Below are 22816 nucleotides of genomic sequence, written 5' to 3' on the forward strand. Positions count from 1 at the left end.
TATTGCTATCATGACCGATTGTTCTAGCACATGTGCCGGTGCAGTACTTCAACAGAGAGAAGGAAACTCATGGAAGCCTCTCGGATTTTTTTCACAAAAATTAAGCGAAGCGCAACAACGCTATAGTACATTCGATCGAGAGTTGCTAGCTATATACATGGCTATAAAACATTTTAGATATATGGTCGAAGGCAGGCCATTAACCGTGTATACTGATCACAAACCTTTAATACATACATTCAAAAATAATACAATCAGCAAAAATGATACGCCGCGAAGATTACGTCATCTCGATTGCATACTGCAATTTTGTACATCAATCGAACATATAAGCGGATCAGAAAATGTAGTGGCCGATGCATTATCAAGGATAGCTACAATAGATATGCCATCGCCCATCGATTACGAAAAGTTATCAAAAGCTCAAGAAAATGATGAGGAACTCAAGTTATTACTACAATCGAAAAATCTAAACTTTAAAAAGATAATTTTACCACCTAGTAACATGCCAGTGTATTGTGATGTAACTATGCAGAACGCAAGACCATATTTGCCCGAAGAATTTCGTATATCGGCTTACAACGCTATACATGGAATTAGTCATCCTAGCATACGTACGACACGAAGACTCTTGCGAGACAGATTTATATGGACATCTATAAACAAAGATGTTACCAATTGGACACGTGCATGTATAGAGTGTCAACGTTCCAAAGTACATAGGCATACTATTTCGCCTACTGGAACTTTTACGAAAAGCGACCGATTCGAGCATTTGCATATCGACATCGTTGGTCCTTTACAATATTGCAATGGTTATCGATACATTCTAACCATGATCGACAGAAGTACCTCTTGGCCAGAAGCTTTTCCCATAAAAGATATTACAGCAGAGACTGTAGCTGAAATTGTCTATTCAGGATGGATTTGTCGGTTTGGAAGTCCTATACGGATAACTACTGTGTCGGAAGGAAGGTGGAATTCCTCCATCGAAAAAGGGAGGATCCTCGACCAGTCTACTCGACTGGCCGGCCGTGAAGGCCCCGATGGATGATGTCGGAAAGTTGTATATAATATAGCTCTGTAGCGAAAACATTTCGCTTGCGCGATTCAGAGCGAGGTGTCGCTACAGGACTCCCCTCCGAGACCGGAGGTCGTAGTACGAGTTGCCTCGCCAGTGCCAGGTATGTTCCAGTGAGTCGGAACAGGAAGCCGCTAGTTCACGGTGAGTCGGAACTGAGTGCGGTGATGCTGCGTGTAATGCTCCAGTGAGTCGGAGTGTGCAGTGAGGATGGCTGTGGAGCTGACCAAGCATGCGCGATCGCACATGGTAGTGGACAGGACTCCATTTGAAGCCGAGTGCGCTGGCTGGCGGGCGGTGATCGTAGGCGGGGAAGGGATAGGTGAGCATGGACATCATGAATGGACAGAAGGAGTTGATCACGTCGGGGTCACCACTGTGTCGGAAGGAAGGTGGAATTCCTCCATCGAAAAAGGGAGGATCCTCGACCAGTCTACTCGACTGGCCGGCCGTGAAGGCCCCGATGGATGATGTCGGAAAGTTGTATATATAGCTCTGTAGCGAAAACATTTCGCTTGCGCGATTCAGAGCGAGGTGTCGCTACAAGTTCCTTACTATGTAGTAATAGATAGGTATGAGTCACATTCACTGTTTAGAACGGGGTTGAACTTGAACTAATTTACAGCGATGAAAACGAGATTTGTATTCGAAATCTAAAGATTAAGAAATTCTAAAAGTAAAACATTTATCTACATTTATCTTTAGAATTTGAAATTAAATAACGTAACGGCACCAGTCTTGTACAGATTAAGGAAAAAATTGAAGTTTTTTGCAAATTTCTCGTAGGTTTTTTAACTTTATTGGATATTGTTTAGTTGTACCTTTAGTTCAATGTTAGTTTAACGTAACCAATGTTAGAAAAAAGATTTAAATGCATAAATAATGAAGTTATTTTTAAATTAAAAAACCACTTTTTTGCACCAGTGTTGGACAGTGAAAATCTAATGATGGACACCCAGTTTTGGACAACATCCAGTTATGAACACCCATTTATGGACTGTACCTAATGTTGTTACTCCAGTTATTTACACTTAGAGAAGACTTATAGTTATCAATAGAATCTTGAAAATGATGATTGGAATACAATAAATCGGGGATGTATCCATAAAAAATAGTACTTATTAATTATTTTGCATACTTATAATATTTAAAACAGCAAAAATTGGACAAATGCATCGTTAAATACGAGTTATGAAACAACAATATGGGTTTTTTTTTCTCAATAAGTCAGGGATGAAAAATATAACTAAAAAAAGTACTGCCATTCCACCCATTTTGGGACTTCTTCTTCGTCATATCACTCTAGTCAGAGCGAACGTGGTCAACATGAGGTTTGGGGGGGTAGATGTTACCCGCTTCACGATATTCCGCCATATATCTCTGTTTCCTGGCATTCCGCTACACTCGTGAAGTGAATCGCCAATCTGAATCCGCCAGCAGCCTTAAACTGATCGGTCCATCGATATGGATTCCAAATTGTAGCACGAGGCAAAAAGCTTTTTTTAAACTGTTGTCTAGATGGTGTGGATGAAATTTAAGCGTGTGTGCTGTATGGTGGTGGAATTTAGCAGCAGACAGTGATCCAAACAGTTCATCAGAGAACTCTCTATGATAGATGCGTTAAACAATACGCATAAGTACCTATGCGACTTCTCTACGCAGTGATAGAGAATGAAGCTGAGAACGAGTCGCACAGCACATCATGACCCATTGTTCTAAAATATATTCTTCATGTTAAGATAGATATTATTTTGTTGGACCCATTAGTGTAATTTTAACAAAAAATATCAATGTCCATTATAGGAACCAAAGCAAATCCAGTCATGGACAATTGTTGTACAATATTGGAACCCTTTGTTTGAAATGGTCGTGATAGGTATATTATTAATCAGAAAGAAAAGACAATACAGAAAAGCGCAAGTAATTAATACCTTTAAAAAACGTTTATTTTCGACATATGTCCATAAATGGATATATCCATAGAATTTAATCCAGATATGGACACTGAAGAATTTTATTCAAACAACATAACCTATCATGATACTAAATCGTGTAATATTTCGTACACTTAACTACTATAAATAAAAGTAATATCAAATTTTGCTGACATTTATACAAAAATTATTATAACCAAAATTGTGTCCGCACTTCCTTAAGGATTTCCTTAGTAAAAACGGATTTCTTCGAAACGAGTCGCAGCAACTAAACATAACGTTCTGCCATCTTCAAACATTTTGGCCGAATATGATGAAGTGTCGTATTTTGATAGCTTATGAACCAAACTTTTATTTTAAGTATTGCCAAATTATATAACGTTAATTTTGGTCTTAATATTTAAATTTAATATTTATTTTGTCCATTACTGGATGCTTGTCCACCACTGGTGCCGTTACCTTAAATGTCCATTTAAGTATAGGTATAATTGTTAAACAATTCCCTAGAATGTGGTAGGTAACCGTATATTGTTGTGTACTTTTAGGTAATGTAAGTACCTATGTAACGAGCATTCATTTATGATTTATCGAGGGTACAATAAACCTTTTCTTCTTTATACTTCTTCATGACTCGAACGTAGAGAAATGCTTTGATATACCAGGGAAATTTATTTATCTATAATAATTAATTTGAATTAATTATAGTTAGATAAATAAATTTAAATATGTAAATAGACACAAATATGTGCCCAGGATTAACACTAAAAAGAATCGATATCCGCCATGGTTTAGTAATAAACTTATTAGACTGTTAAAAGAGAAACTTAACAAAAGACGCCGCTATAAAAAATATAAAAACCCCCGAGACGCATTTGAATTGGATCTCCTAAGTGCACGGTGTACACGTGTGGCTACCGAATGTTATAATAAATACATTAATTCTTTGGAAACACAAATAAATGAAAACCCTAGATATTTTTGGTCTTATATTAAGGCTAAGCGCGGAGGCACTAGCAGCTATCCTAGCTCAATTTCCCACGGAGATTTAAGTGCCTCAGACGGCTACCAAATTTGTGAGCTCTTCTCAACATTTTTCCAATCTATATACACAACATCTTCTCACACAGGTCTTAATGAAATTTTTTATAATAATAACAGCCTTATTCTAAATCTTCCGATCATAGAACATAATATGCTTCTAAAGAAACTCAGATCTGTTAACATACACAAAGGAAGCGGGTCAGATAATATTGCTCCGTATTTTGTTGCTTCCTGTGCTGAATTTTTAGTTAAACCACTTTTGATTATTTATAATACATCGCTTCGCACAGGAATATTTCCCAAGCGATGGAAAATGTCTAAAGTGGTACCAATACACAAATCGGATGATGTCAATCTTGTAAAAAACTATAGGCCCATTTCACTTCTTCCAATCTTTGCCAAGATTTTTGAATCTCTTATATGTCCTCATCTCAATGAACACTTTAAAAAATTTATGACTTGTAGGCAGCATGGATTCGTCCAAGGTAGATCCACCGTGACAAATCTAGTTGACTTCAACGAAGATATAGCTGAGGCCCTCGACTCCAATAAGCAGATTGACGCCATCTACACCGACCTGAGTAAAGCATTTGATCGCGTTTCTCATCATATTCTACTCAGTAAACTGAACGGATATGGAGTATCTCATGCTTTCCTCAAATGGTTTGAGTCATACCTTAGTGACCGTACATTTTTTGTAGTGCTCAATGGCTACAGCTCGTTGCCTCGCTATATCACGTCAGGTGTACCTCAGGGATCCCACTTAAGTCCAATCCTCTTTAATGTGTTCATTAACGATGCACCCTCATGCTTCAAATACTCAAACAGCTTTATGTATGCCGATGACATTAAGTTCAGTAGAGTGATTGAAAATATTGAAGATGCGTTTAAATTACAAACCGACCTAAATAGTTTTGTTGGTTGGTGCCAACAAAACGATATGGAGATCAACGCAAGTAAATGCTACTTCATAAGGTTTACTAGGAAATTAAAATCAATAAATTACAACTATAGTATAGGGGACCACAAGATTCTAGAAAAAAAGTTAGTCCGTGATTTGGGTGTACTTATAGATAGCAAACTAACATACATACAACACATAGATAACATTACTACTCGTGCTTCTAAAATGCTAGGCTTTATTATGAGAAATTCTAAAGGATTTAAAAACTATAAAACAAAAGTCACATTGTATAACAGCCTCGTGCGCAGTATACTAGAATATTGCTCTACTGTCTGGAGACCACACTACGCCACACATATTTTACGGCTCGAACGCATTCAGAAGAGATTTTTGTGGCATTTGCTATACAATTGTAAATCACCAAAGAAAAAACTAAACTCTTATAAAGACCGACTCTCTAACTTTAATATGAACTCACTCGAAGATCGAAGAGACATTATTGATTTACTTTTCGTATCTAAACTTTTGAACAATAAAATAGACTGTTCCCAACTGCTAACAAGACTCAACATTCGTGTCCCAGCTAGATATCCCCGCTGCAAAATAACCCCATTAGCTCCTCCTCTCCGAAAATCCGTCTCCGGGGCCAACTCGCCACTACCCAGGCTATCCAAAATTGTAAATAAATACAGTGATAAAATCGACATCTTCTTCCATACACCCAACAAGCTCCGTTCTATAGTGAAGGATATACAAAAATTAAAACCTTAAATTGTTGTCATCACCATAATTAAATAATTCTTATTCTTTTAATAATATTAACAATAACAAGTATCCTAATTTTAAGAAATAGCTCTGTATAATTGGCGCATGCTGTGTCAACCTCTAATTATTTGTTACTTTATCGCAAGAACTATATGTTATGTAAAATTTATATTTAAGAATCATTGTAAACAAATGTTGGTTGACCAAATAAATAAAATAAAATAAAAAAAGATAGGTAATATACCATTGATGGTATATTACCCATGTATTGTAATTGAAAATTGATTGATATTTTTTATTATTATTAACAGGTGTAAAAAAAGGATAAACATAGATCATAACTTAATCAGATGTAGGCAATCAAGTAGGTAAGTATACAGAATATCGTAAACGCATTAGAGGAGTATTTTTTAACCGAATAATACACAGTGACAATATTCAGTTATCGTGCTCACCGTGATGATGGCGAGTTCCAGGTAGAGAGACTTGGTGTAGATGCAGTGAAATCATCGTCTCTTTTCCGTCCGCCGTGTTCCTTGTAATCTCTGAAACACCGCTTGCAGCGAGTCGGCCACCGCACTTGCGGGTGGAAACCCAAAGGGCACATCGGGTCACCCTTCGCCATCGGATATAAATGATGCATTTTTGCTGCACACTTTCTACACTCCCTTCAAATGCACTTTACAAATGTCAACAATTTCACATAAATGCCACTGACTGAATCATTTCACTTCAATGCATACCTCCCTTTTATGCACCTATATACCCCGGAGTCGTGTTAGAAGTTAGAACTTACTTCAGTAATCTATAGAGTTTATGGAATGAATTTTGTGGTTAATAGTTAGGCAATAACATTTAACTAGCAACGTGGTCGTGGCACTCTTTCGTCTGCACCGCACAATAAAAATATCCCACTGCCAGAATCAAACCGGGCGACCTATATCTGCATGGACTAACTCATGAATAGCTTGGACAATATACGCTTTCACATCAAATGTTGCTGATTGATAGTTTTCTTGACAGTTTTATATAAAATGTTGAATTATATTTTCCGGTTTTTGTATGATATTGAGCTAAGGGTCGGGCACGAAGGATAAAGATTTCGCGGCGCAGGCGTCGGTCTGGCCGGTGCTCCGGGGACTGGCACTTTCACGGGCAGCTTGCCAATGCGCACCGCTGCGCCACTTATGCTCTATTACACCACACGTTGCTGGACCACACGCTCCTGTTCTCACCGTCAATAAAAATAAAACGGTCGGTGTTTATAACATACGTCAGGGAGCATCCCGCACGCATACTGCGCGTTCAACGAGTGCAGCTAGCTCCGCTACATTTAAAGCAGTTCGTGGGAATGGAATTGGAGTAATGTGAGGTTAACGTCAATAGTTTAATTTTACAATGATCACGTGGTCGTGAATGAAGGTTGACGTCAAGAGAGACATGGAAAACTTTTGCCAATATAATAATTTTTATTTGTGAAGTGTTCTTCACACCATTTCATGTATTTATAGACTTCCATCCTATTATTAACTAGTACTACGGTTCCTTCGATATAAGTTTATATCAGAAATGATGTTACATTGGATTTTTGATTGGATATATCTAACGATTAAAAAATATTATACATTTAGCATTAATGAAGATAAATAAAACATCAGTTATAACGGCCGAGTATTATATTTACTTTAATACATAACAAATATAAACTTATCATAGTTACAATTACTAGATTATTTGTGGTTAACTTAAAAATATACGTTTTTGTTACTTTTTTTTTTATTGGTAAGATTATAATTATATTTTATGAGCATGCATTTTTGTCATTGAGCAGCCATCAAAATATAAGTATTCAAATCGGTATACTTTCAACAGAAATCACCCTCATTAAGTGGTTCATCTTCTTTCTTATCATAAACGAGAGTCTTGTAAATAACTTCCTCAAAGTGCAAAGCATTCAGACCTTTAGGTTCGGCAACTTTGATCTTTACATCTCCAGGATAAATTATCTCTCCTTTGTTTTTGGTGCAACCCATGACGAGCGACTTTTGGAGTTTATCGATACAGGGTATTTCTGAAAATAAACAAGTAATAGTTTTTAGCAAAGTCATTTGGTTACATGCAACTACATCAATATGGTCAAGTTACATGTTTGGTATACATGCACACGTTAGTTAAGACGTTAATTAATAAGTACCAGTCCATCAGGTACACTTATGTTTTTGTTTTAGTAGTTAGGTACTTAAGTTTTTTTTTCTCTAAAAAAATAAAAATCATCCACGAAACAAATATGGATGAAATGTGATGATACAAAAAAAGACCCAAAAATTTATTTATATTTTTATCATCGAATATTATAATATGTTTTTAACTATATTATCACTGTTAAGAATACTAACCAGATGTTACGACTTTCTTAATAGGAGTTCCCAAAGACGCCTCAATAACGCGGACGTCTCGCACTAGTTGTTTGAACTCGGTTGGAGTCAAAGAACAGACATGGTCTGTACCCTTCATACTCTTATCCAATGTTATATGTTTCTCTAGGACCTGTAACGCAAATAATGTATTGATAAAAGCGAATGTTATCAGAAGAGTCAGAAAGTAAATGAACTTTAGCAAATTAATTTGATACTGCGTTTTCTTTTCCTTTTAAAAAGTGGCTCTCGAAATCTATCAGGTAGTCAAATTGCCAATACATATTACAATAAAACATATGAAAATCGTTATGATATTATATGACTTCCTTTAGCACCTCCAATCATAACATTTGCGCATCAATAAACGTATATTCCATAATTATGTTTCTGATCTCTATGAATACATTTTAATTCAATTTTGTTGCATCTTATCTTATATTATAGAAGGTACAATTAAAAAATGTTACCTTTGCTCCCAAAGCGACTGCTGCCAATGCCACTGCAGTTCCCACCTCTTGACCAGAATATCCCACAGGGACATCAAATGTATTCTTGTAATCTTGTAAGACGGTTAAATTGCAGTCTTCGAAAGGCACGGGATACGCCGATATACAGTGCAACAAGCAAAATTGTTTGTGTTCTGCCGATATAATATCATAAATTGTTTTCACAGCGGATTTGTCTACCATTCCTGTCGATATTATAAGTGGAATTTTCTTAGACGCCGCATATTTCAAAAACAATAAATTATTTGAGTCTCCGGATCCGATTTTTATAAACGGCACTTTTAGATTGACCAGAAAATCGAATGATACCTGAAAAATGCAAAGGTCGTGTAAAAGTCACTAATAATATTTTTATACAGAACTTGTCTAAATATAGTGCTCGGGTTGTTTTCGAAGAAACAGAAAACATATGTGCGGAAAAATATCAAACAATAAATAATGAGCGTGCTCATTATTTATCGTAAATTGTTCATTTACTCTTTGTTTACAAACTTATACAATAAAGTGCCCTTCAGATATGAAAAGTCTTACCATATCCATAGCCGATGCGGTAAAGGGAATTCCAACTTCATGTGCATATTTAAAGAGTTCCCTATACTGAGCTTCTGAAAATTCTAAATGCCTTTTGTGATCTCCATAAGTTTTTCCCCAAGAGTTTGGATTATCATATGATCGTTCAAGGTACTTTTTGGTGAACTTTTCTTTGAGACATGTCTTTTGAAATTTGACGCAACTGGCTCCAGCATCCTGTGAATCACATACCATTCGCCTTTTTACAAAAAATAACAAAAAAATTATTTATTAGGTTAAATTAAGATGTAGTTAGGTTACTAGGTATTGTTATACATTTATTATCAGATATTAAATATTTTTGTTGGATACCGAACCAATATTTATACCTAGTTTCGTAAAATATAGATAACTGATAAAAGTGAAGATTTGAAATAACAACTAGATTTTAATCGAAAATACCTACTGATAATAAATAATTGCATAACATATAAAATGCGAAAAATAATCTAGTCTAGATAGTAAAACAAAGAGGAGCAAGTACATTAATGATAAAAATATTATTGATTGGGGTGTGTAGGTACGTATAAGTAGGTATTCGTGTATGTATAGGTAAGTAAGTGAACCAAACCACCAGTTATCGAAAAAAGATAAGATATTCAAGAGTTTATAATGGCAAAAGAAAAAATAAAAATCAGGAACTAGTTTGGTTTAAACTGTCTATTAGCTAACATAGCATTGATTATATACTTGTAGGCCTTCAATCTTCATTGCAAAACACCTCCTGTTATTTCTACAAACTACACTTCCTTCTACAAAACAAAGATTTAACTTTATTGTCTCATATTTTTTAGGAGTTCGGAACTTACCTTGGCAGCCTTTATTAGCTTTTTCGCTATTTCAATGTCACCTTGATGATTTTGTCCAACTTCGGCGATGATAAAACAAGGATTGTTGCCTCCAACTTTAATATCGCCTGTTATTTTCACTTCAACCATCTTTGTAGCGGCCACTGTCCCATGGAATAGTTTACAAACGACAATTCTTGGAGTATTAATAATGAACTGAGAGTCACAAATTGTATAGGAAAGGTTTATCGACCTTTCGTTAAAGTTTTGATTGAGTAAATAAGGTCAATTCAATATAAAAGCGGGCAGCCCGGTGCGCGCCCGCCGCACTAGTGCGCGTTGCCCCGTCATGGTACCCACTCCGCATGATAATTGATAAAAACCAGTATGCTGAACGCCGTTTATGACCACATCGATATAAGTAGGTACATATTACAAATACTAAGTACCTATGTATAAAATAAAACACGCTTGAATATGTAAAATAACGTTTTATTGTGCATCATTTGCTAACAATAGCTGATAGCCTGTATTTATTAACGACGTTTTTGCATATAAATTTATTGTAATTACTCTTCGACTCTTAATAAATATTGGAATTATAATTGGCTTTTATCTATGTCGTACATGAAGCAATCGCAACGATATCGTGATTATTTTTAAATCGATCCCCTATTGCTCGATTTACTTTGGACTCGGTCGGTTTTGCGAGGAAGTTAGATATGAAGCGGCCCGCCTCCACCAACTTTACTAGGTCAATGTTTGTGTTGACTCCCAAGCCGTATAAGAAATAAACAAGATCTTCGGTAGCGAGATTCCCGCTGGCCCCTCGGGCGTACGGGCACCCGCCCAGACCCGAGACAGAAGAATCCACAGTCCTGATGCCAAACTGCAAAAATTTGTAATGTTAATAATATCACAATGACGTAAGCGGCACCGCACTAGTGGGTGTGTTTACGTATTTTAATCAAGAATGAAATAGAAACATTTTCCCGTTCAATGTTATTGTCAACATTTTCTGAATTATATTGCTAAATAAATAATGTTCTCTGATAAGCAATTGGGTGTATATTTTTATCAGTGACTTAAGTATGTCCTTTCAACGATATTTATCTGAACATAAACAAGTACTTACATAGGTATCTCGTGTCAAGTATTCTAGAATACTTTAGTTTTAACTAGTACCTATACAACATTTATAGACCCACATAATTATGTAAACATTTTATATCATTCACCCTTGACCTTTTAAAAGAATAAACAACAATTTAGCCAACCGCTTATTTTTAAGCAATAAAAATTATAAAAAAATTGCAATGCATATGTAAGAAATTGAAAAAAAAAAACACTTACTTAGGTACATACGACTATTTTCTAATCCATAAAATAATGAGGTAAATATCTGTGTTATCTTCAGGAGAAGACAATAGATAAGATTGTTGTTAAAAATGTTCGCTATGTCCGTCTGTCTGACCGCGCTTTAATTATTCGTACAAATCGTATATAGGTACATCTTCTTATATATAAAATTCTCGTGTCACAATGTTAGTACTCCTCCGAAACGGGTAGACCGATTCTCATGAAATTTTCTGTGCATATCGGGTAAGTCTGAGAATCGGCCAACATCTATTTTTCATATGTACCACGGGCGAAGCCAGGGCGGACCGCTAGTACTACATATATAGAAATTTGTAATTTGACACGAGTAGGTATATACGTTAGTCAACCCGAAAAGTACCTAAGTAGAAGAACATTTTTTAGATTATCTCCCCTAGGCCCTACATGTCAAGTGGAGGTGATAATTATTTTTTTTATCTTCCCTATAGTGTGGAGTATAATTTTCATCAACTACCTACTGTATCAAATACCTGTATGTATATTATAAGGAAGTTTACGATGCCGATGTCTTCACAAATATCACGTAATTTTTGAAAACAGGGATGGTCGAAAAATTAGTCTCATGTAATTAAAAAAAGATCGTTTGTGCCGAGCGAGTGCGTGTGTGTGTCATAAGTGAAACATCTTTGGCAAGATTCAAAGATACCAAAATCGTCTCCTTACTCCATGACTTGATGGTATTGCCGAAGACGAAATTTAACGCGCATAAAAAAGTTTCACTTGAAAAACTATACAGAACTGCGCGTGGACCGTCACGCACTTAACTTTTTATTCATCCAGATATAGCTATCCAATAACTAGATATTATTAGTGCTAATAATATGCTAATGTAATATGTAAAGGTGCAATGATAGCTAAGATGTACCAATATTGTCAATGCCTTAAAAAAAATAAGTTAACATTAAATTTGATTTCAGATTCACAGGCACACATTGTAGGGACAATTTATATTTTACTGGGGTCTATAAATATTGAAACAAAAATTAAATTATTATGGTATCTACATTTTTGAAACATATCATCTATATTCTGTGGTGTCTATATTATAAAAAATATACCTAATATATTTTTTTAAATTGTGCCAAGTTTAAATATGGACAACTATTTTTAAATCAAAAAGGCTCCTGTAAAAATTTCCCTCGGCATCATGAAGAAAACGCGTAGATACACAGACTAGTTACAATATGTGGTACTATTGCAAAATCAAATTACCTCAAGACCAGCCACTAAATTTGATAAACCCTGGCCATAAGTGTCGTGGAAGTGAAGGGCAATCTTATCTGGTGTTGTCACATGTAAGACTTCTTTCATCATCCGCCGCACCGAGCCAGCAGTACCCACTCCTATGGTGTCCCCTAGAGACACTTCATAGCATCCCATATCAAGTACTTCTTCAGTTATCTTAACAAAAAGACAAAAAAATATCATAGCTACTACAAAAAAAAGCTTGATAAAGTATAAAAAATTACAAATATTAGAATATAAATAAATTAATAATATTATTAAAAATATTAGCTATTTGTACATACTTTTGCTATTGCCTTTGGACTTATTGGACCCTCATAAGGACAGCCTAATACACATGATATGTAACCCCTAACTCGGATTCCGTCTTTGATGGCTTGTTCTGCAACTTCTTTAAAACGTTTCAGCCCGTCTGCCACAGAACAGTTCAAGTTTTTCTGTGAGAATGCTTCAGAGCCAGCGGGAAAGATGGCTATTTCTTGTATGTTGCATTTTTTCTAAACATATGAAATAACATAATATTATATTTTAAACATAATAATTTTGTAACCTTTTATAAGTATTCAAAACAAATATCTTATTTGTATATAATCTCACAGCAGTTTCATATCCTTTTAAGTTAGGAATAAGAACAGGATAGTTCACATCAGGTTCTCTTTTAATATTTTTCATCACATCCACACCATCACTCATTTGTTTAACCCATTTTGGACTAACAAAACTAAAAGAAAAATACATAACATTAAGAATTTGCAGCTTTTAGTGATTACAAAGTTGCAAACATTTATATTTTTTGGAGTTAATTTAAAAAAAGAATGAAGAGAATTTTAATTATTATTAATTGTAGAAAGGTTTAAACATAATAAGTATGTACATACCTTGCTGATTCAATATTTTTCAGGCCAGCATTAGCCAATTTATGAATAAGTTCCACTTTAATATCTGTTGGCACAAATTTCGATTCGTTTTGAAGACCATCTCTTGGCCCTACTTCATAAATTCTTATTTCCGGTACAGCACTGCCCTATTAATAAATAAAATAAAAATTATAGGTGAAGCAGTCGACTTCTATAAAATTTACTAAGTCAAACAAAAAGAGACCTTATGATGAACAAGAAAGAATTGTACTGAATATGGACCTTATACCTTTGGACCCACATCACAAAATAACTGAACTGCAAATAAACATAATTTACACTTATATTTTAATTTCAATTTAATACAATACATTTAATGGATAATTACTTACTATAGAGCGAGTGCCAGATACTTTGCACAATTGTACTAATAGATTTTTATCAAAACGCATTATTGAAACACTGGTAGGCTCACTGTCTGTGAAACATTTAATATTTGTTACTTATTTTATCATCGTATATTTGACATTTTGATAAAGAAAAAACAAATAACATAACTAGGTAGCTACTACGCGCTATCATGAATAATAATTATATGAATGAATATACATATTATTTTACTGATGAGAATACCTACTTTTGTTCGTATTTCTTGTAGAGACTAGAGACCTAACTATAGGTATTTATATTATTCAATCATAACAAATGAAGTTATTCATGTAGTTATTAATTCATTAATCGTCATGTTATAATTTATTTTTATAACCATGTTTCCTATTATGAATGTAATATGATGAATGTTAATTGTTATCTGTTGCTGCTCTGCTCCAACTAAGAAAAATAAACCTTAATGCTATAGCAATTAGAACTACATAGTTGAAGAAATTTGTCTTGTCTTATTATGTAGGTATAAATCTGTTTATCTATTTATATACCTACCTTCATAATTTATACTGTAAAAATAGGATCAACTTATCGTCCAATATTGTGACGTCAAAATATATTATACTTGATATTACTCATACTGTATTACTTGCTATGTGCTATGTTGATATATTTACTCAATGATATTATATATAGAAACAAGAGGTAGATACGTCATCAACGCACCAAAACTGATTCCGTGAATTGGTCCTATTTGGGACCAATGCAATCAGTCAAAAATCAGTCAGATTGTGACGGTCCCAGTGAGCGCATGTGCCGATAGGTACATTAAAGCTGTCGAAAATGCCTTCCTGTGTGTTCAGAAAGTGCACGTATTCGTGCAAAAAGATAAAGGAATATCATATCACAGGAAAATATATTAAATTATTACAGCCGTACAAATAAAAACTTGCTTATTCAAACCTTATGCAATGCATAGATATGATAAGAATAAATAAAGAATAAGGATGTCATAATTTCTTACAAATAAATTTGGAATAACGTCGATATAACTATGCTCACGCTATGCAATAGGCGCAAAGCGGCAACGTCGCAATTCATTCACAAAATTATGAAAAACATTGAAATTGTCTACGGTTAAGCCTTGGTGCTGTCATTTTGCTGACGCTCGTTTGACTTCGTCGAATTTGTTGTGAAGTTTCATCATACGATGTTCTGTTTATTTATTTTTTAAATATTTATTGCAAATAATTTAAATATATCATTAAATATGCAAGCAAATGATAGATAACGCTATCCAATATCTGGAGAACAGAAGATAAACCCACCTTGAGATAGAGAGTTGCCAAATAACTGGTACTCAAAACATACAACTCCAGGCTTAGAAGATTTATATTTTCAATGAAAGTGTGTATTATTGTGATAAGTTTAGAAATAAGTTTTATGTATGTATGGTTTGGCGCATGTTGTAAATAAATAAATCATTATAAATATCAAAAGGGTTTTTCATAATTTCGTATATTTTGACATTTCATACAAAATTTTCCATTTCAATAGGTACGTAATGAAATTATTAATTTGCTCAACTTTTTCTCCTTCCCGTATTACTCTCATTGCTATTATCTCAAATTTAGATTGAAAATTGCTTCTAAAACTTGTAAAACACAGCACAATGTACTAAAAGATATGTTATAACTCGGTTATGTCAGACTTATACTAGGGTGGTAGCCGTAATAAGGACGGAATAGCATTAGTATGAATACTTATTACGAAGTTATACTAGGTTACATTTATTTCGTGTTTATTTGTATGATTTTTCCTTATTCTTAGTTTATTCTTTGCATAAAATGCTATAACTCGTTTATTTGTACGGCTGTTACAGTTTATGAGTAAAAATAACAATTTACAATTCTTTATGAATGACACATGCTTGACACTTGTATTGTAATAATGAAAGGGATAAAACATTGCTTCAATCACTAGTGTGACAAAGCTAGCGTACACTGTGTTCAAAGATTATCATGTAGATACGATTATTGAAAATAGAACGGTTATTTTATCAATTTAGATTTGGGTAAATACTTGACCATTTCACAACAATCCACACAGTGCATGTAATTAACAAATATATCTTTTTATTATATACAATGAAATCGTGATGGCAAAAATGTTTGTTTGCAAAAATGATGTTGAATATACGTATACATTAAAGAAAAGATTATCGCTACTGACAAAAAATGCTATTTGCTTTTCTGTAAATAGCTATTGAACATAAATTTTATTTGTGTTTTAGATAAAAAAGGCTTATACTTCATCCTTTCTTTTATTTCATCCTTTTTTTTCATCTAGGCACCACTATTATTATATCCTACAAGTTGGAGTGATGACCTTGTACGGGTTTCGGGAACTGCCTTGAAACGAATAGCGTCAAGTCATCGGTCCTTATGGAATTCTACAAGGAGGACTATGCTCAGCAGTGGGTGTTTATCGGGTGAAATGATGATGACCGAAAACGAACACCACAGCTAGTAATAAATACTTAATACAATTATATCTCCAAAAAAGTTTTTTCATTTTAATACAACATCATAATAATAATTAAATAGTAAATGAAATTGTCACATTTGTTTACTTGTGCAGGAACTGTAACATCTATAACATTGAACCTTCTGTGTCGTTAGTCTATGCCAATTGCCATGGCAACTATTTGTTTATTTATATTTAATTGGTGAATTCTTATGACTTTTGCTTACACCTGCGCGGAAGTGACAAACTATCTTTGTCTTTTTTGTTTATATCATTTTATTAGAGCCATCTCTCTTAAATACAGTCTGTCAATGTAATAAATTAAGTAAAATGAAACTTGTATTTGTGTGTGCCTGACACTGCATATGAAGCATTTTTTTTTGATATATTGTGAGTATATAACGTATCTATACATAAAATATCATTGTATTTACTATTTAAAACGTTTGAAATGAATCTAAAAAATAGGTCAAAATAGAAGTCGGAATTCGGAAACATACAAACAACCAAGTAAAGTTCGAAATCGAAAGCGTACTATAAACACAATATATTAAGTACTGGATATTTTAAACTATACATTACTGTAGCAAGACTGTAGCGCAGTGAATTATGGAACATTATGGAAGAGATTGAGACGATTGAGTACCTCTATCTTGCTGAGGTTCATGTCGCGTCGTGCGCGTCCGTCATACAATTACATATTTTATTAAGACCAAAGCTAAAGAAATTTGCTAGTATACAATTAGTTGATCAAGACTCTTCTGAAAATTATTCTTATTTTAATAATTTATTGCTACTCACTACTGGAGATCAAGCTGACGCAAAGACTCGTAGCCAGGCCATAAAATCCTAAAAAAAAATATCAAGCTGACGTACATCTCAATTTGACAGTTTGCTGTGACAGTTTGTAAATGGTCTAATTTTTGAAAGAGCATGTCAACTGAACCAACAAAATAATAGCCGGCCGCCGGCGTCTTGTTTTAGAAATATCCTCTGTAAATTGTATTAAAGCTAATAACTATTGAAGGAAAATAATAAAAAATGGGTAAGTAAATCGAATGAAATGTATAATTATTATGATGTACATCTTATGTACAATTGTGATTAATTTTTATCTCATTTCAGCTGTCAACAGTGCCACGTCCTTTGTATTATCATCGATATTAACACTTTTAATATTTTCTGGAATGCAAATGTACAAACCCATTTTGGTAAAGTCTCCAATTACAATCATATTTGGAGGTTATCTTGGCTCGTTGATGTTCATGTTCTTCGTAACCGTATCCTTTACAATATAAGTGATGAAGTAAAACTTTTTAGACTTAATAGATAACATGTTACACACACATCATTATACATCTCTCTACATTTTATAATTTTTAATAAGCATGGAATAAAAATTAAAACAATTATAAAATTCTTTGGTAAACAACAATCTTCAGAAGTTTCAAGACTAATAGGATACTCATACATATTATATATCAAGTTCTATACTAATATTATAAAGCTGAAGAGTTTGTTTGTTTGAACGCGCTAATCTCAGGAACTACTGGTCCGATTTGAAAAATTCTTTGGGTGTTAGATACCATTTATCGAGGAAAGCTATAGACTATGTATCATCATGCTAAGACCAACAGGAGCGGAGCAATGCGAGTTAAACCTCGAACACAGCTAGTTATTATATAAATGGATTTGTATTAATGTCTACTTATTAAGCAACATTTTTTCCTAAACAAAACTACAGGCAGTAGGAAATCTAGAAGCCACATTGTTTGGAAAAAACTTTCAATTGAAATTACCAGAGATTATTTTGTCCATGGCTATATCTTTAATAGCAGCAGGAATGGTTCACCGAATTTGTTTTACAACTTGGTAAGTTTTTAGTTTTTATACTAATTGTTTTGATGAAAAAACTTCCTTTCGATCTTTTCTGTTTATATTTTATGAAGTTACAAGCTTTGCATAATAATGTGTGAAATGTTTTTGAACTCTTAATTAATTATGAAAACATTATTTAAGTACTAGCTTCCACCCAATAACCATACTAATTTATACAAAATTAGTATTATTCCAGAATTAATGTTATCATTTGGATCATTATTTGTAATCTCTTACAAAAACTAAGCTACCTTAATTTAAAAACCAAATACCTATCACAATTGACATGTTTTGTTTTAAATATTAATATTATTTTTTTCTACTTTTTTCAGTTTGATTTTTTCTCTCATGACTATTTACTACATGAATAAGTTATCACAGAAGACCTATGCAACATCAGTTCAACCTACTGTGCAAGTTAAAAGCCGTCGTCATAAGTAATATGTACTTTACATGATATATAAATAAAGTATTTGGTTAAAAAAAATGTTTATTTTAATCATTCAAATTTTACAACAATAGAAAGCACACATTCCTTTTTTCCACTATTATATGAATGAAGTTACTATACATTTTATCAGGTAGAACTTAATATTCTCTTAAGCTTTTTAGATAGTTCTAATAAAAAGAGAATACAGTATCTCCTGATACTTCAACATAAATGATAATGGGTATGCTATAATGATTATAGTTAAAGTTTTAACATTAGTTATGCTTTAAAGAATATACTAAAAAGCAATAATTTGAAATAAAGCATATTCACAACTGTGAAATTAAATCAACTTAATAATTAATAAGGTAGTTAATGAGTAAATCATTTAAAATATCAATAAAGATGAATGTTAGTGTAGAGAGTTCACTACATGTGTTTACTTAGCTACCATTCATCTTTATAAGTATTTAATTAACATTAGTAATAAATATATTTGCACAAGACAATAATTGTTATAATATTCTTATAAGTATCCCTTAAAACTAATCTTATTGCACAAGGGAATGTACCCAAGTATATTTGCACTTATTTTCAAATATGGTTTTAGTATTTAATATTTTTGTATATACCTAATATGACATTGGGATTCTGAATATATATCAATCTTTTGTGTCTATAATAAAATACAAATTATTAGAGTTATACTGGAGGAGCAGTAGCATAATTTTAAAAGTGGAAAATACATTGAGATAATATTAATATGGAGACGACACCGCCTACATCACTTATGTTCCACTCAACATACGTCATGTGACGTATGTTGAGAGGTATTTTTTAATGGTTTTAAAGTGAAACGCATCAAACATGCCTTCGTGTGTGTTACGATATTGCACAAATAATACAAATAATACGGAAAAGTGCAAAGGAATAACTTTCATCGTTAAGTACCTACCTAACTAAATAATAATTTTTAAAACTTAGTTAGAGCAAAAAAATGGCGCACAGATTTTGTTCGTGGTGTCTCCTCCATACGTAGTAATATTATCTCAATGGGAAAATATGATGATATAAGCCAATGAATTAAGTTATGGTACAGTTTTTATTTCCAAAATGTACATTTTTACCTATTGGTAAATTTTTTATACTTATTTTTTTTAGCTTATAAATTGACAAGTTTTAATTTAAAATAATAAAATATTTTTGTTAAAAAGTAACTAACCATACATGGCTAATAATAAATAAATTGCCTTACAATTAGTGAATTTTTGTCAATTTATAAGGAAAAAAAGAAACAGCACAATTAAATTACCATTTTACCTGAATAGATTTTAAAATATATTTATTTCACCTTAACAATAATAATACTTTACTTTCATTAGATGCTTTATGCCTGATGCCTCTTGAAAAATTTAAAAGATTTTTTGTAGTATGTATAATTAAAATATATCAAAATATTATAATTATCACAAATCATCAAAAAGATTTCCAATATGACAGTGTAAATTTGAAGCAAATAGATTGTACAATCTTATAATCAGTTTGATATGGCCTTTATTTTTAATTTTAGTAGATGACTGATTTTGGCACGCAAACAATACCTTCAAAGAAGAAAATATGCTTATTAATTATATAAACAATACTATCTAAATAACAATAACTGTTGTTTAATAACAGTGATATTATCATAGACCAATAGAATACCTTATTATACATACTAAAACAATAACAGAGAATCATATAACAATATTTGTGTAAATAAAGATTTAACTGATAAGTAATCCCTGAATGTGAATTTTATCACAGAATTATAAAATCTTTAAGGCACTGTTTCGGACGCAATATTGTAATGAATTAATTTTTTAGATAAATCATAAAACTACATATATAATATTCTTATTTAACAAGAACGTAACATATATGTATATTGTATTAAGTATTTGAAATTTTATTTATCATTGTTGGTAATACTCATAATTGTTCACTCAATAATTTTCTTCAAAAATGTCTCATTTTCTGTGTTGAAAAACTTACTCCCAACAATGATTTAAACTATTTATGATTTATGTATTACTTATTTCTTATATGCATACTGTTATTGCGAACATATGGATTTTGTAAAATTCTTGGTGTTGTTTCCATTACTCTCAGCAATAAATCATCCAAATAATTCTCAAGATCCTTGTTTTTCTTTTTTTCTGATTCAACATCCTTTTGCAAATTATAAATTAATACTATCAAATCCTCACGTGGCATCCCTTCAAATTGTTGCAAGATTGTCTTAGGGATGTTATTGTATGCAGGATTAATAGTGTCTTCTTCCACTATATTTTCCTCACCAACAATGATACGTTCCTCTAGCAATTTTTTAGGTTTATTATTGTTTCCAAACTTTTTGAAAAACTTAGGGCTTGGCTTTTCTTTCAATGAATTAGGACTGTCTAATTTTTTGTTCCTCTCAAGACTTGATGACTTTTCCCTATCGATTGCCAATTGACTCATGGATTTGCGGGGTACTAATTTTTGAGACCATTCATCATTTTTGTCTAGGCCCTGAACAGGCAACTGTGGAGGAGTGAATGTGTCGAGACTGAGACGAACAGGTTTGAGAGGGGTAGACTTTTCTGTTGTTGCTAATGTACTGCTTGTAGATCTTCGCAGAAATTCTCCTCCTCCTAAATTTTCAAGTGAAGCATTAACTGGGGAAGGTGTATATTTGGCTATGCGTGGCATGTATGAAGTTTGCACATTTAGTGAACTGCCTGAACTTTTATGGGACAGATCATCAAATGCAAATTCATCCTCATCTTCACTTATAACTCCAGGATCGGCTTCTCCTGAGGATCTTTTAGGTGTGGAAGTGTCTGGTGTAGATAACATAGAACTTCTTAGGTTACCAACACTACCACCCAGAGAAGATGAATCGTTTTTCTTATCCTTTTTAGTAAGATTCATTTTGGAACCCAAATTTTTTGCTAATTTTTTTATACTTTTTCGTTTTTCAATACTTCCAATGCTCATAAGACTACCTCCAACATTCTGAGCGAGACTTGATAATGAAGATTTGTGTTTATCTTTTTTTGAAAGATCTTTCAAACTGCCTTCTTTAACAACGAATGCTACTTTAACTTCCAATTCACCTCTGTTCTTATCTTCCTTTCCAGGCTTTCCCCGTAGGGGATACCATCGGTTTCTCGCACGTTCATAGACATCTAGGTCCTTTAACGGAATCGAAATTTGACCCAATAAATGGTCTTTGATTAAATCTTCGCAATAGACTTTTAACACAATTTCGGCAGTATTTCCCTGTGTAGGTATATGCAATTCACATTCTTCGAACCACTCAACGTTTTCAGTCGCCTTGATTTTAACAGAAGTTTGAAATTTTTCTTTGCCCAAAGAGATGGTAACAAAACAGTTATTTGTACCGTTCTTACCTTTTATTAGTAAGTTACGAGCTCTTTGCACTGTTACTTGAACATGTGTAGGGTCCCACATTATGTATTTTAAAATTTCACAAATGAACACTCGTGCCTAATTAAATTAAATTAATTTATTTCTAAAACAACTTTATTTGAAATAGACTGTCAGTAGGTTTATTATCACAAGAACACAACAGTCAACACAATACAATCATAGCGAATGATGAATCACATACACCTGGGTTGCCACTACCAGTGCAAACTTAGCACCCCATCAATGGAATTTTGGGTCGAAAATGACCTTGATCGTTAGGTCCCCGTTAGGTCCTTTAAGGTCCCACAATTTTTTCGTTAGGTCCCCTTTAGTTTTTTTTTAAATAATTTTTTAAATTTTAGGTATAAAAAAAAATGCACTTTAGCACCCCATCCATAGAATTTTGGGTCAAAAATGACCTCAATCGATAGGTCTCCGTTAGGTCCTATAAGGTCCCACAATTTTTTCGTTAGGTCCCCTTTAGTTTTTTTTTAAATAATTTTTTTTTAATTTTAGGTATAAAAAAGTTACACTTTAGCACCCCATCCATAGCAAAATTGGCAAATTTTATCAAAATCGTATTCTTTACCGTTAGGTCCGTATGGGCTCATCATTGAAATTGTTGAATTATTTATT

At 33.0% G+C, this 22816-nt stretch overlaps 5 protein-coding genes across 8 annotated transcripts in view; 1 reads left to right on the forward strand and 4 right to left on the reverse strand.

The window, feature by feature from the left end:
- Positions 1–7040, reverse strand: part of LOC149907678 (uncharacterized) — a 28877-nt gene extending 21837 nt beyond the window's left edge. The window contains exon 1 of one of the 2 annotated variants that reach the window (XM_090102721.1): positions 6181–7040. In XM_090102721.1, the coding sequence (XP_089958847.1) occupies positions 6181–6368 (188 nt within the window). In that variant the 5' untranslated portion in view covers positions 6369–7040. The remainder of the gene's footprint in view (positions 1–6180) is intronic. The other variant, XM_090102722.1, reaches the window with a different exon arrangement.
- A 343-nt stretch (positions 7041–7383) lies between these two features.
- NANS (N-acetylneuraminic acid synthase) lies at positions 7384–10337 on the reverse strand. Its single transcript, XM_090102724.1, has 5 exons — positions 10028–10337; positions 9180–9395; positions 8610–8957; positions 8122–8272; positions 7384–7796 (listed from the first exon to the last, which is right to left on the reverse strand). Exons 1-5 carry the CDS (start codon positions 10154–10156, stop codon positions 7591–7593), a joined length of 1050 nt encoding a protein of 349 aa, XP_089958850.1. The 5' UTR covers positions 10157–10337; the 3' UTR covers positions 7384–7590.
- Positions 10338–10477: 140 nt separating this feature from the next.
- Positions 10478–14538, reverse strand: Hmgcl (hydroxymethylglutaryl-CoA lyase). 3 transcript variants are annotated; one of them, XM_090102726.1, is made up of 6 exons: positions 14446–14538; positions 13528–13673; positions 13247–13370; positions 12934–13146; positions 12617–12805; positions 10478–10895 (listed from the first exon to the last, which is right to left on the reverse strand). In XM_090102726.1, the coding sequence occupies exons 1-6, from the start codon at positions 14449–14451 to the stop codon at positions 10623–10625; spliced, it is 951 nt and encodes a 316-aa protein (XP_089958852.1). In that variant the 5' UTR covers positions 14452–14538; the 3' UTR covers positions 10478–10622. The 3 variants fall into 3 exon arrangements, with proteins under 3 accessions (XP_089958852.1, XP_089958854.1, XP_089958851.1); XM_090102728.1 differs by lacking the exon at positions 14446–14538 and adding an exon at positions 14144–14161; XM_090102725.1 differs by lacking the exon at positions 14446–14538 and adding an exon at positions 13899–14080.
- A 2814-nt stretch (positions 14539–17352) lies between these two features.
- LOC149907681 (protein KRTCAP2 homolog) lies at positions 17353–18781 on the forward strand. The gene is made up of 4 exons (XM_090102729.1): positions 17353–17461; positions 17542–17696; positions 18161–18288; positions 18627–18781. Exons 1-4 carry the CDS (start codon positions 17458–17460, stop codon positions 18733–18735), a joined length of 396 nt encoding a protein of 131 aa, XP_089958855.1. The 5' UTR covers positions 17353–17457; the 3' UTR covers positions 18736–18781.
- Positions 18782–19861: 1080 nt separating this feature from the next.
- Positions 19862–22362, reverse strand: Rip11 (Rab11 interacting protein). The gene has a single exon (XM_090102730.1). The coding sequence runs from the start codon at positions 22220–22222 to the stop codon at positions 20795–20797; it is 1428 nt and encodes a 475-aa protein (XP_089958856.1). The 5' UTR covers positions 22223–22362; the 3' UTR covers positions 19862–20794.
- Positions 22363–22816: the final 454 nt, after the last annotated feature.

This window comes from Colias eurytheme, chromosome 6 (assembly GCF_061535395.1).
Source record: "Colias eurytheme isolate Ceu_HAF_F1 chromosome 6, ilColEury1 Martin Lab GWU primary, whole genome shotgun sequence".
NCBI lineage: Eukaryota > Metazoa > Arthropoda > Insecta > Lepidoptera > Pieridae > Colias > Colias eurytheme.